The sequence below is a fragment of the Diceros bicornis genome, chromosome 11 (assembly GCF_020826845.1).
Source record: "Diceros bicornis minor isolate mBicDic1 chromosome 11, mDicBic1.mat.cur, whole genome shotgun sequence".
In the NCBI taxonomy this organism is placed as follows: Eukaryota; Metazoa; Chordata; class Mammalia; order Perissodactyla; family Rhinocerotidae; genus Diceros; species Diceros bicornis.
Window position 1 is genome coordinate 71,791,561 of NC_080750.1, and position 13,683 is coordinate 71,805,243.

General features: G+C 58.6%; 1 protein-coding gene across 2 annotated transcripts; it reads right to left on the minus strand.

Moving 5' to 3' along the window:
* Positions 1-5,256: 5,256 nt before the first annotated feature.
* FGF17 (fibroblast growth factor 17) lies at positions 5,257-11,379 on the minus strand. Of its 2 annotated transcripts, none has more exons than XM_058550588.1 (5): positions 10,863-11,379; positions 10,638-10,674; positions 7,500-7,644; positions 7,149-7,255; positions 5,257-6,005 (listed from the first exon to the last, which is right to left on the minus strand). In XM_058550588.1, exons 1-5 carry the CDS (start codon positions 10,895-10,897, stop codon positions 5,712-5,714), a joined length of 618 nt encoding a protein of 205 aa, XP_058406571.1. In that variant the 5' UTR covers positions 10,898-11,379; the 3' UTR covers positions 5,257-5,711. The 2 variants fall into 2 exon arrangements, with proteins under 2 accessions (XP_058406571.1, XP_058406570.1); XM_058550587.1 differs by having other exon boundaries at positions 7,500-7,677.
* Between the last annotated feature and the right edge of the window lie 2,304 nt (positions 11,380-13,683).

Sequence of the window (13,683 nt, forward strand, 5' to 3'; positions counted from 1 at the left end):
AAAGTCAGAGCCTGGGACGGCACTCTCCCAATCCCGCAGGGCCCATTCCCACTGCCCCCCACTCCATAGGAATGTCCCTCCTCGGCAGACGGGTGAGCCACCTTGGGCAGGAATAGTCTGCCACCAGCCAGCCCTGAACCACGGGGACTGTAGAGTGAGGGCTCCCTCTGTCGACCTGAGGCGTGGTAGCCGCCAAGGTCATTCCTTGGGGATCTGGGTGTGTGTGTGTTGGTGGGGTGGGCCGAGGGCACAGCCGGGCCAGGAGACCATTCTCTCCCTGCCATGCTCTGCCTCCACCTCACCTCTGGCCTCGTCCTACAGAGAGACTTGCTCTGCCTCCAGTCCCCTCCTCCTGGGAAGGTCTCAGTCTCCTCAAGGCCAGCTGGACGGTCCTCCCACATTGCGTGCCTGCCTCCCCATCAGGCTGGGATGAGAGGAGAGGCAAAATCTGCCCCCTTCACCTGAACACCAGGTGCCTGTTAGCCCAGGCTCAGCAGGCTGCTGAGAGGAGGAGCATACTTTCAGGCTCAAGAGTGCCTTGAGGCCTTGAGGATGGCCACTTGCGTCCACAACAGGGGGCTGGGGCTCCTGCCCCTCTCAGACAGGTGGTCCCAGGCCCCAGACACCTAGTTCTTGGCTCCTTTTCCCAGCAAAGTCACTGGCGCCAGATGTCCTGACTGGACACAGGCCCTGCCACCCACTCCCTCCCCAGGGCCTGTGCAATAGGCTTCTCTGTCCTCTCTCTCCGTCTCGCTCCAGTGCCCCTTGCCCCAGCCCATGCACAGACCTGCCGGGGATGGGGAGCACCAGGGACGCTCCCCCTATGCCGTCTAAACATTAACTCCTGGAGAGGCTGACTCGGACAGCTGGGCACCTAAGGAGAAGGGAAAGGTGACGAAGAACTGGGCCAGAGGAACCAAAGCAAGGATGAGAGCCTAGAAGTGACCCTTTCTCACCAGTTTGGAAGCCACGCCCTCCTACCTCCAAGCCCTGGACCCTTTGTCTCCCAGAGCCCAGAGCCTCAGTCCCCAGCATGTGCCACCAGACCAGCCTCTCCCCCAAACACTGACCCCATGATTGCATCTGGTCACTCCTCTTCTCAAGGCCCCTCACTATCTCCTCCCTGCCATAGCATAAAGACCAAACTCTCCGTACTGTGACCCAATCATTTCCTGCCACTTCTCTACAAAAACTTCCAGTTCTATCCAAACCGATCTACTGCTCACCCTGCCCTGAACACACCTCATGTTTTCCTGCCTGCTCTGAAGCCTTTCTTCTCATGATGTTTTCACTCTCAATATTTTTTCCTTGCATGTCCTCTCTGCTGACTGAAATCCTGCTCATTCTTAAAGATCGTGCAAACCCCAGCCCTTCCCAGTGCCCCCCCCACCTCCGCCCCCCCCCCCCCCCCCCCCGCCGTGCACTCTCCTACTCCAGAACCCACTGTGCCTGGCCAGGGAGTGGAAAACGTCCCACTCGAGGCACTGAAGACAGGCGAGAATCTAGACCATCATTCTCACTAGCTGTGACTGTGGTGAGTTAACATCTCTAAGTCTGAGCTCGCCCACATGTGCTCGCCTAAATAAGGCATTACGTGTGACGTGCCCTGTGTGCTCTTGGCACATCTCGGGAGCTCTGTACACATCAGTGTCCTTATTTGCAATACCTCTTATCTCCTCTTTCACTTTTTTGGGATGTACCAAATGCTGCTTTGCTGTCTTAGGTGTAGGAGAGAGATTTCCAAAAGTCCCACAAGACAGCTGCCTTCTTATGTGTTTATCTGCCCAATTAAACTTCAAGTGTCTTGAGAGCTTGACAGGGGATGGCACAATATCTTGACCATCTCTTTTACTAACTGAAGGGCTAGCACAGTGCTTGTATGTTGTAGGTAAGAAATAAATATTTGGATTAACTGCTTAGGACCCCTCCCTGCCCATATCCACTGAAGGATGGAGTGTGGAGGCAGGGTTCTGGCTTCTCATCCTGTCTCTACCTTGAGGAGCTGCAGGGTGCTGGGCCAATGACTTCTTTCTGTGCCTTCAGTTGGTTTATTCCTTCGATAAATACTCTGTGTAATGTGCTGTGCTGGGTACTATGGAGGAGGCAAAGACGGACTATTTCTACGTCTGAGGTACTTGCTATCCAGCAGAACCCTGACACAAGCGTACATAAGCACAGTCTGGACAGGCTGTGATATGTGCCATAGGACAGGGGCAAGTCAATGGCTAGGGACCACTCACCCCGGGATGGGGTGGGGGGAGTGGCATTCACCCCGGGACTGGGGGTAGTCTGCGGAGCAGAGTGGATGGCTGTGGTCCAGACGTGCGGGCATTCTGGACAAGGGCTTGCTAGGCAGTGGGAGCCGCAGGAACAAAGACCGGCATGGCGTGCTTGTTGGATGGCCAGGGCTGCTGTCTTGCCAGCGTTCTTGAAGGGGAGTTGCAGGGATCGGGCTGGGAGGGGGCCTGGGCAGGATGGTACAGGAGTCTGGAAATCCATGCTAAGGAGTTTGCTCGAGATCACGTGATACGGGCAGAGCTCTGGTTTAGGTAGGGTCAAGTAAGCTGAGCAAATGCTTTGATGTCCTGGTTGGGGGGTGCTGTCAGGAGGCAAAGAGGCCCTTTGGAAAGCTACTGCAGGAATGGAGACATCCCAGTGAGCAAGATAGATCCCCTGTCGTGTGCAAGGGGGTAATGGTTGAGACGGAGGGTTGCTCAGAGAGACAGCATGAAGAATGAGGAGAGAAGAGAAAGGCAGAAATCTTAGGGAACATTTCTATGAAGAGGAACCTGGAAAGAGAAGAGTCCAAGAGGCTAGAGAACAAAGAAAGGACAGCGCATGGCAGGCTGAGGGAGGGAAGAGTTTCAGAAAGGAGTGGTCCTCTGAGGTGTCTAGGGCTGTGAGGCTGAGGACAAAAGGTCTGAGGCAAGGCTTGGTGACTGGGAGGTCACTGGCCATTGGAGTCTGAGGGACAGGGTTGAAGAGTGAAACAGATACAGGCCAGCTTGTGAGGACTAAAAAGTGGGTGGGTTTCCCCCTCTGATTTCCTGCTTTGGCTCCCTTCCACCTCATCCGGGTGTTTGGAGAACAGGACAGAGAAGGGGAGATCAATATGCAGGCTATTGTTAGCTAGAGTTCTTGGTAACCCTAAAAAGGCACAGGAGTTGAGGCATGCTGCTGCTGCCTCCCTCCACCTTGTCACATCCTCCCTGAAATGGCTGCATTCATGGGGCCCTGGTCTTCCCGCACTGCAACCACCCCCATCCGCACACGTGCTGAGAGCGTTAGGGCACACAGAAGCAGTAGGGTTGGGGTGCTCTGAGGTCAACGGGGAAGCCTTCTTCCCACCACATACACGTATACTTTGAATCCCTCTGAGGTCCCATTATTAGAGATCCATTCCTTTGGCTTCTTCCTTTTAGCATCTTTGAAATCACCACCAGTCCTGAGGGAATGAGCCGAACAGACATCCCCAGAGTATGAAGAGGCACCCTGGGTATGGGGCCTAGACTCTGCAGAGGCCCTAAAAAGTGTGGTGAGAAGATTCAGAGAGCAAAGCCAGGGACCAAGGCCACAGCAGGCATCAGAGCCGCCAGGCTTGGGGCTTGAGTGGGGCAAGTGCACTCTCCGAGATGGCATGGGCCTCCAGAGCTGCCCTCCTCCCTCACCCTTCCCCATTCTCTGTCCCTCCCTGCCAGGTCTCACCTCAAAAAGCAAGAAAGGAAACAGTGAGGGCTTTCTGGAGCTGGCCCCCAGAGGCCTGTCTGTGCTGGGGACGTCATAGAGAGGGAGGGAGGGGCCGGAGAAAGGCAGAGAAGAAAGCGGAGGCTAGACAAAGGGCCCAGTCCACCTTTGAAGCCATCTCTAACCCGAGCCAGGGAGGGGTGGGGGTGGGCTGAAAGCCCAGCTCGGGGGAGGCAGTCTAGAGTTTTAAAGAATGTCTCAAATTCTTGCGGAAATCAGAGGGATTGTAAGAGCTTCCCCTCCCCAACACACCTCCTTCCCAGCCCCTTCCCCAGCTGGTCCCCAAGTCCAGTCCTCCACACCTGGGGGCCCCAACCCTTTGTTCTCAGGTAATTGCTGGGCGTTGCCCCTGTGTTTAAAATCCCATTGAACTCACCAGTTATCAGCTGTGGCTCCAGACCACCCTCCCTACACAACCCCCAGAACACGACCCCCACCATGTTTCCCGCAGTCTTCACTAGGATTAAGGCTCTTTGTGATTGGAGGGGAGAGAAAAAAGCAACCTAGTGGAAAGCAATTATGACAAGCTGGAGGGAGAATGTCCTGGGGCCTAGGGGACCTCCCTCCTGGCAGCTGCCCCCAAAACTGCCTGGAGTTGGGGGTGTCAGACTGGACTCCAGTCCTCACCAAGGGAGAGGTGAGTGACCTCCTCAACCCCTCTCCATCTGGACTCCTGCTTCACTCACCTCCCACTGTGACTGACTGGGGCCCCCACAGCCTCCCATTCTTAACTTATTTTTAGGCCATTCTTGGGAGAAGTGGGGAGAGGGATGTCTTTCATCCTTTTTCTTCTGTCTCCATAATCCCCTTTCCCAAGATATTCTCAGAAAGAAGAGGGAGGGGAAACTGAGGCTGGGGGTCCATCCACAGAAGGAAGGGCTGAGGGCTCGGTGAAGGTGTTTCCCCTGACGAGACTGGGGGGGCCTGCTAGGAAGGGCCTCCCCCTTGCCCAGATTAAGAGCCAGCGCAGAGAAGGAACGAGGCGGCTTTTATGGCCTTAGTTCCACCCCCAGATGCACACCTGGAGGCGGAAGGCACAGGCCCCCGGAGAGCCGGGCGGGGTGGGGGTAGGGCGCGCCCTCGCCGGCAGCCGCCGCCTCTCGCGGAGCCCTCTCCTCGGGCGTGCCCCGGGCAGCGGAGGACAGCGCCCGCCCGCACGCCCCCTTCCGCTCGTCCGAGCCCTCCCCGCCCCGACCCTGCTCACCGGAACAGAGCGCTCCTGCTCCCGCCCCGAGGCCCGGGGTCCGCCGGGCCCCGGGGCTTCGGGTGTCCTCGGCCCAACAGGTAGCGCGGGACGCCGAGAAAGCCGGGAAACCGGAGCCGCCGAGGGAGGGGCCTGGGCCTCCCGGGGCCTCGCGTCCCCCGTCCCCTCGGGACGGGCCGGCCCCGGGGAACGAGCGCTGGGCCGAGGCTGCCCCCCGCCCCCGGCCCCTCGGCCTCGCGGAGGAGCGAGCCTGTTTCCAGGGTGCTTCGTGGTTGGACCCTCCACCCCCTTCAGATAACCCGTTTGCAGGAAAACGGTTTTATTCTGGAGCTGGGAGTTGGGGGTGGGGTGCAGGCCTGGGTAGTGGAAGGTGAAGAATGGCCAACCCTCTTTTTTTCTCCCTCCTTTTTTCCTGAAACAAAAAACGAGAGCCCCTTCCTACAGTCTGGCCGGGAGGAATCTGGAGGCCGGGCTGACTGAGGGCGACAGGGGGAGAATTTGAGCAGAGCCGCCCCCAGAGAGTGTCTGGGAGGCCTGGCATCTGCTGACCTGCCCACCTGCTCAGGGCACCTACGGTTCCCTCCTGGGTCTGCCCGCCCCAAGGGGGCCTACTCCCACCCCAGGCGCCAGCTCTGGTTTGCGGAAGTCCTGCCCCCTCCAGCTGGGGGCTCTGGCTCCCCTCCCTCCACCCCAAAGTCTTTGGATTAGGAAGAGGAGGGGACGGGAAGGCTGGTGAGGGGCGCTGCCCCCGGGGCGTCCCCGACTATGTCACGGGCTGTGGCCTCCGAGTGCGCTTGGTCCGGCGGGTGGGGGCCGAGCCCACAAACTCGAACTGCTTCTGCCTCTCTGCGTGGTTGGGAAAGGGCAGCTGGCCCTGGTAGAGACGCTTGATGAAGTGGGCCTCTCGCTGGTTCTGGCGGCTGCGGGAGGCCTGGCGCGGCCGACCCTGTCGCGTGAAGGCCATGAACCAGCCCTCGTGCCGGGCATTCTGGAAGGCCGTGTAGTTGTTCTCCAGCACAATCTCAGTGAACACGCAGTCTTTGCTCTTCCCACTGGGCTGGGGGGGAAGGAAGGAGGGAGGGGAGTTTTCCACCCACCATGTTTGGTTATCTGCCTTTTGGGCCTATTTTACAGGACTGAGGAGGAAGCGACAGGGACTGTGAGCCCAAGGATTCCTGCCTGGTGAGATGGCAGCCCTTGTTGGAAAGGCAGAGGTGGGAAAAAGGAACAAGATTTGCTTGGGGTCAAATCTGAACTTAAATATAGGCTTGTCGTTTGGAAGTTTTACACTTTGAACAAGATATTTAGCCATGCTGAGCCTCAGTTTCCTGAGATGTGGCATTAAGACCGAGGTAATTATGCAGTTTGGTGCATACGCAGCAGCCAGTGGGACAGAGAAGGCTCCTGGTCTGGGTGAATGGTGTTGCTGGGTGGAGGGGAGGGAGGCAACAGTCTCTGATGAAAAGATGGGGCAGACGTTTACAGAACACCGATTATGTCAGGAGCCACACAGCCACCCATTTGCTCTATAGCTGACCTTGACACTATGCCCATTTTTACAGATGAGGAGCCTGATACTTGACAGAGATCAGCAAATATTTGGTGAGAACAGCCAGAATCTGAAGGCAGACTTGGCCAGTGGCTAAGGAAATGGAAATCTCCCCACGCAAGAGCACTGGACCCCCATTGCAGAGTGGTTGCTCTAGTAGGCTGCTACATTAGCAGGCAGTTATACTGGCAGGTGGTTACACTAGCAGGCGGTGATACTAGTAGGTGCTTATACTAGTAGGCAGTTGGTGTGCATCTTGCTAGTTGGATCCTGTGGACCCCACTGACCTGGGGGAGCCTCGGGCCTTGTGTGAATGCCCAACTCTCAATCCTGGTCAGCCCTTAGCCCTCAACACAGGGGCTTCAACATGATGTTGGTGCTAAAATTCTTACTCATTGATGCTGGGGAAGTATCCTATAACTCAGAGCCAAGGATCCTATGGATCAGCCAGTGTCCTCAGAGGGCTTCTAGACCCTCAGGGACTCCTTTAAATGGAGAAACCAGAGAGTGGCCGAGTGGTGGGGGCAGAGAAGAAGAAGTCAGAGTGCCGGCCGGGCCCAGTGGAGGGGAGTGGGATGCTGATGGGGCCCTGTGTGCCCCACGCCAGTGAGACGGACTCTTTCATCTACCGCCCTGTCTTTTGGACCTCACCTTCCCGATGAGCTTGCCCCTCTTGTTCATGCAGATGTATTTCTCGCTCTCGGCGCCCTTGATGCGCACCCGGCTTCCAAACGTGTCCGTCTCCACGATGAGCTTGGCTGTGGGCGAGGGGAGAAAGACCTCCGTCTGTCGGGGCTGCCAGCCCAGTAGTGTGGCAGAGGGCCCCCAACCTGCCTGACCTCTGAACTCGGGTGGGGGGCATTGGGAGGCCCTCGGGGGTCCTCTTTCTAGAGGCTTCTCCCTGCTCACCCACTGCAGCCTCCACCCTGACACAGGATCTGAGGATGGACCAGGTGAGGCAACCAGGGGTGTGAGTAGCCTCTGGTGAGGGCTGGGTCTCACCAAACTTGTTGCCGTCCTCAGCAGTGGCGGAGATGCGACGCCCGGTGACCTGCACGTGTTTGCCACTGGTCCGGCTGTAGAGCTGGTACTCACGGATCTGCCGCCTGCTCAGCTGGTCGGTCATGGCACCCTGGTCCCTCACGTACTGGTTAAAATTAGGAGACGGGTGACTCTCCCCCTTTGCGGTTACCAAGGGAAAAATAGTGTCAATTTGTTTGGGTGACACCACCGCCAGTCCATCCAGGGGAGGGGGGCGGAGGTGAGTGTGGTGGGGGCAGGCCATTTGTCTTGTGAAGTAGAGGTGCACAGTGCAGGGGGCATATGGCCATGACCTTCCTAGGCCAGTGAGGAGCCAGTCATGACCTCTTGGCTCCCTGTCTACCCTGAAGCAGAGGACTGGTTGCTGCCTGGGCTTGGGGGACACTTGGTGACACAGCACAGGCCTGGAATCATGACCTTGGGAGCTGGAAAGGGCCTTCAACGTTATGGTATCCAATGCAGGAGGTGCACAGGGTGACACAGCTAATTAGAGACGAAAGCCCTGTCCTGCCTCTAGGACCAGGGCTTGTCGGCCCCGCACGACTCCATGGTCTTGGCTCCACTGGCCAGGACAGCCAGATTTCTCCTCAATTCTCCCCACTGGCCTTGAAAGACCCCACCCCCAGCACATGTGCTACGCACACACATGCACACACAGGAGCTGGTCTGTTAGGGTCACTGGAGAGCATTATGGGGGCCCTAAGACCCTTCTCTTTAGGCTCCTGCAGGGCCCCGTCAGCATTACTTCACAGCGTTCACCGTGGAATCCTGAGCTTATGCCCCTCTCCCATGCCTCTCCCCCTGGGTGCTCAGGGCTCTCAGAGAAGCCAGCCCCCCATCTGGTGTTCCTCCCCCCTCCAGGGGGGACGCTCCTCCTTAGTGGAGGGAGGCGGAGGCAGCAGCGAGAGGCGCTATCAGTGGTGGCCCACTGGCTGCTCCCACAAGGCCACCTGCCTGTGCCAAAGTGCAACAGAGGCTCGCGGCCAGGCAGGGGCGATGCCACTGCCGCCTGCTTCCCCTGGAGGGGAGAGGGCCGTTTCTACCCACGTACCGCACGAAGCCAGGACAAGTACCTGCTCCAGGCCAGGCCTCTCCTTACCGTCCACAACACTGAGTGGGAGAGAAACAGACCACTTCCTGCCCTCTCTCTCTAGCAAGGTGCAAACAGGGATGACATTTCCCAGCTGCTGGTGACAGCCTCAGTTCTAGCACTAAACGTTTCTCTATCTACCTGGATCCTGCTGGCCTGTGCTGGGACAGCTTTTCCCTGCCCCAAATCCCTAAGCCCACCTTTATATCCCAGGCGCAATCGCAACCATCTGGAACAGCGCTAGACCCAGAGCAGCATCTGTTAGGGGCCACTCTCTCCTGGAGGGAGGGTGGGAAGTGTCACCTCCGAGGAAGGGGGAGGTGAGGGAGCGGCTCCAGGCTTCCAGTGTAACCTGCTCGGCATTAACCCTTCCTGTGTGTCACTGCTCATTTCCAACTCGAGCTCATCCACAGGCCAGGAGTGTTGCCAGGCCTTACTCCCAGCCTACGAGAGTAGGGTCTGTGGGACTCAGAGCAGCAATGACCACCCTACACCCCACCCTGGAAAAACCTGAGGCCAGTATGTGGGGTGGGGGACCTGCCTCCCTGCCAGGGGGTGGGGTCTGGCCTGTCCCTAGCCCCGAGCCTCCTGGCCCAGGTTCAGGCCCTCCGCCCCTCCTGGCGGGCAGCCTCCTCTGGCTGTCTGTTCCAGGTCAGAGCAGAGACGGCTCCCCGAAGCCCCTCCTCGCTGTCCCCCCTCGAGCCCTGCACAAAAGCAGCCCCACGCCCCCACAGCCCACAGCCCACAAGTCGCTCTCCCCACGGGACCTTGCCTGTCCCTTTCATGTTACCGCTGCAGGGGGACCTCCCCTTCCACTGCCGCAGACAGCTGCTTGTCAGACGGCCCCTCAAGCATGGCTGTGGTCCGGCCTGCTGGCCCCCCCTCCAAGGAGGCGAGGGGGCACTTCAAGGGGAAAGGACAGCTTTGCCACCTTCCCCAAGTCCTGAATGGGGCCTCGGCCAGGCCATAAACGCCCTGGCCAGCAGCACCATTGTGCTAATTCCCCTTCCAGAACAGGTTGGGCCCACCCCCAGCCCCCTCCTGGCCAGGCTGGGGGCTTTCTTCTTGCTCTCCCTGTATGTGTGAAGCAAAAGGCCTGGAACGGGGGCTGGAGCAAAAGGGGGAAGAAAAGGGGGGGTTGTCTCTCTCTCTCCCACCCCCCCACTGCTTCAAAGGCAGCCTCTTTCCCTCTCCCAGAGAAAAGGCATTTACCTTCAAAAAAAGTCCCCATTGGATATGAAGAGAAGCGGGCCTCCAGCCTGGGAAAGCCAGGCGATCTCTCCCCAGAGCGGTTCTGGACCAGTGCATTTTAATAGCTGCACTTTTATGGAGGATCACAAAAAGGGACCAAGCCCTGCACAGGGGGCTGAGGCCTGGGGGAGGTGTGCATGGGGGAGGCTGACTTGGGGCGGAGAAGCAAACCCTGAACCTTGTCCCAAACGAACCTCTTTGGGCTTGACCTCATTGCCCTGTAGGGAAGGAATCACCCTGCCCTGGCTGGGCATTCTGACTGCCCACACAAACGCCCAGGACAGCGACCCTCAGGACATCCTGTTGGTGGGAGTGGGGCGGTGAGTGGAACACACAGTGGTTTTGTATGGAAACCTGTCCTTTCAGGTACTTGCAAGTACAAGCCTCACCTGAGCCATCACCTCTGTCCGCCCTTCCAACAACTCCCGGGCTCTGTCCCTCAAGCCTGGGCTACCCCCTGCACTAAGCCTTGGGGGGAACCCAGTGTGGAGGGATGGAGAGAGAAGCAGAGACCCCAGGGGAAGTAGGGAGGGTGGTCAGAGGGAAGACAGGTAAAAACCTCAATCCCCAAATCTGCCACGGCCCCTTCTCCTACTGCCCCTTCAAAGACTGACCCCCCCCCAAACCTCAGAGCCTTCTAGACCCAGGGCAAGGCCAGAACCTGCCTCTCTCCACCAAAAGGAGACTCCTCCTGCCCACCATCCCTGTTGGGTGGGGTGGGAGAGATGGGGAAAAGCAAGTGGGGGCCCCTCGCCTACCTGAGTTTGACAGCAGAGAATCAGAAGCTGCAAGCACCTGTGTGGGGAGAATAGGCAGACCCAGGTGTGGGTGCCAGCAGCCAGCCCCAGGCACACCCAGGCGCCGCCCCTGCCCACACTCCCGGTGGCCCACCCCACCATCCTTGTGGGAGTCCCAGTAAGATTAGGTCTGCCCTGAGGCTGGAAATGGCAACAAAACCCTAGTCTGAGAGGCAGCACACTTACAGAGTGAGGTTGGGCAGCAGGCGGGTGGCTCCCATCCCGGAGAGAGTTCTTGGGGCGGTTGCCTCCCTGCCCCCAAACTCAGGAGCAGATGTGGGCAGTCCCCAGGGTTAGAGTCCCAGAGAAGCCAAGGTCTCTTCAAGCCACAGGTTTTCAGGGGGGAGAAGGGGAGAGAGAGGGGAGGAGGAGGAGGGGAGAGGGAAGGGAGGGGGGAGGAGGAGGGGGAGGAGGGCGTAATTGGGAGACTGAGGTGTGAGGTGTCCACCTTCCCGGCCAGTGAGACTGCAGACAGCCGCGGCGGGGCTGCCAGCCTCTTGCTAGGCTACCCAAGCACAGAGGATGGAGCTGCTGTAGCCTTCTCGATCAGGAGGCTGGCCCCTGGGATCTCAGTTCTTCCCGACCCCCACAGACCAGCTGGAGGGCCCCTCCTCCCCTCTGGGCCAGCTTCTCCTGCCCTCAGGTTTGGCGCCCCACCTCCCCAAGGGTGAGCTGCAGGTATCAGTCAGGGCCTGGAGTCACTGGGTCTCGCTGGGTGGGGGGTGGAAATTCCCAGAAGCAGCCTTAAAAGGAGGAGCCTCCCTCCAGGCGGCAGGAGGTGGGCTTGGCCAGGAGCAGCTGCTTCCACTGCCTCTGTCCCCCCTGCTCCCCCATCTGCTCTCTGGCCACTGGGAAGGAGGGGTTAAGGCTGTCCTGACTGGCAGCAAATAGTGGGTGCAACAGCTTGGGGGCCAGGGGTGGGGAGGAAGGCGCAGCTCAGGGCTGTGGAACAACCCTGATGGGGTCTCAAAAGCTGGTCTGAGAGGGAGACAGAGAGGAGCTAGGTGCACCGGCCAAGCCCCTCTTCTCTGGTCTCGGCAGTTGCCTCTGAGACTGGACAGTAATGCGTCAGGATCACGGGAGATAACTGCACTTAGCAGACGTCAAAAGGTGTAATATGTTCTGGGCCTCACTTGCCGTCCTCCAGGGCAGCAGCTATCCCAGAGCCTCTCAGGGCCTCTCCTGTCCCCGCGTCCCCTAGCAGTTGCCTAGGATGAAGTGCCCACCAGCTTCTTCACATGACTTCTGGTCCCACTCTCTCTGTAAGGCCGGTTATTACCCTATCCTGCAGACAAGGAAACTGAGGCACGTTGGTAGGTAATTAGCTCAGAATGACCCGGCTGGTGAATGGCGTGCCCGTGGTTCCAGAGTCCCTGCGCTTTCTCTTCCACATGGATTGTGTCTGGAGCCTTCCCACCATGTCCACACCCTCCGGGGCCCAGCAAGAGCCGTGGTCCTGGAAGCTGGTGACTAGGGACTCCACCCTGCTCCTTCCCTACAGAAGGTGGATGGTGGTGACTCTGCTTAGGGGGCATCTCCGGGGGAAGCCCCCATCTAGGGAAGCGGAGCTCACATCTCAGCCCTGGGATCCCTGGAGGTCTCAGTGCCCCCAGGATGGGAAGAGAAGGGGAAATGCTGGATATGGATTTATTTACCTAAAGAGATAAGTGCAAGGGCGAAACTCTCACCTCCAGGCATCCTTCTCACCTTCCTGAGCTACATCAATCCACAAAGTTGTCTGCCACCTCCCCCACTCCAGAGACACCCCCTCCCACCCCATCCCGTCCAGCCCAACACCTGGCTCCCAACTCCGCCCCCCCAGGACCCCCTGGGCAGGGGCAGTGGAGCCTTCGCTGGCCTGGGGAACGTGGTGTTAGCCCCAGCCCTGTAATTGGGGGAGTCCAGGGTTAGAATCAAACAGAAAGAATGTCAAAACTGGAAGGGATCTTAGAGATTCCCCATCGGGTGCACCTCCCCATTCACCGATGAGGCTCAGAGAGGATCTCACAGCTAGTTCGTGACATGGCTGGGACAAGGTACCAGGTGCCGACTCCCAGTCCAGTGCTCGCTGTTCTCCGAACCTCTCTGCTTTTGCCCAGGCTGATGCTCCTAATCATTTCCACTCTCCACATTCGTTCCACCATTTGGGGCCGATTTAAACTCTTCCTCTTCTGTGGAAACTTTCCCAAATCTACCTCTCCGCTGTGATTGGTGCTGGCTCTGGTTCGATTCTTTGGGAAGCCTTTGAACTCAGGCCCACATCCCCACCAGCCCCCAGCTCCCAGGTAGGGTAGTAAAGGCTACCTCCTCCTGCCCTGGATCCTGGGGTCACAGATAAGAGTGGAGGGGCATGGAAGAGACAGCTCAGGCTTGGGGTTCCGGGGTGGAGGGGTCAGCGGGGGGACTGAAGGCAATGAGAGGCAGGTGTGGGGAGTTCCACCTAGCGCTGTCTGGGCTCAAGGCCTCTGAGCTGGAGCAAGCGCCTGGTTCCTACCAGTGGGGGAAGGGCCTGCTGTCACGGGCCAGGCCCAAGCCCAGGCTGGGTCTCCATGGTGACAGATGCCAGCAGTCAAGCTTGGCCTTGAGGTCAGCCACGGGGTGCCAGAGGGCTCAGGGGCATGGCTGGGTAGCCTGTTTCCCAGTGTACCATCTTCTGCTCCTTGCCCCTTCCCATTCCACACCTGCAGCCCTGGCTTTCTGACCTGATTTGCTCCTTTACCCCCATGGGAAGGCCCGTGGGGAGCACAAATTGGGGAGGCAGCATGGAGAATGTCCTAGGCCTGCATTCTGAATTTTATCCCCATTCCCTGGCCCTGGCCCTCACAGGCTGTGCACCTGTGGCAAGTCCCGTCAATTCTCTGGTCTCAACCTCCCAATTCATAAGAAGGAAATGGCTACTATCGATGCTGTCAAAACTGCCACTGTGAATGTCAACTGAGATGAAGGACACTCCCTGAAAAGTATCAAGTGCCAAAAGAATGGGGGAAGGAGGCAGAGACCCCCTTAT

Coding starts and splice junctions, on each gene's coding strand:
- FGF17 (XM_058550587.1), bottom strand. CDS start 10,897: ATGGGAGCCACCCGCCTGCTGCCCAACCTCACTCT. Junction 7,256..7,499: donor TGAGGACGGCAACAAGTTTG/GTGAGACCCAGC, acceptor CCTCGCCCACAG/CCAAGCTCATCGTGGAGACG. Junction 6,006..7,148: donor GGGGCAAGCTCATCGGGAAG/GTGAGGTCCAAA, acceptor CTTCCCCCCCAG/CCCAGTGGGAAGAGCAAAGA.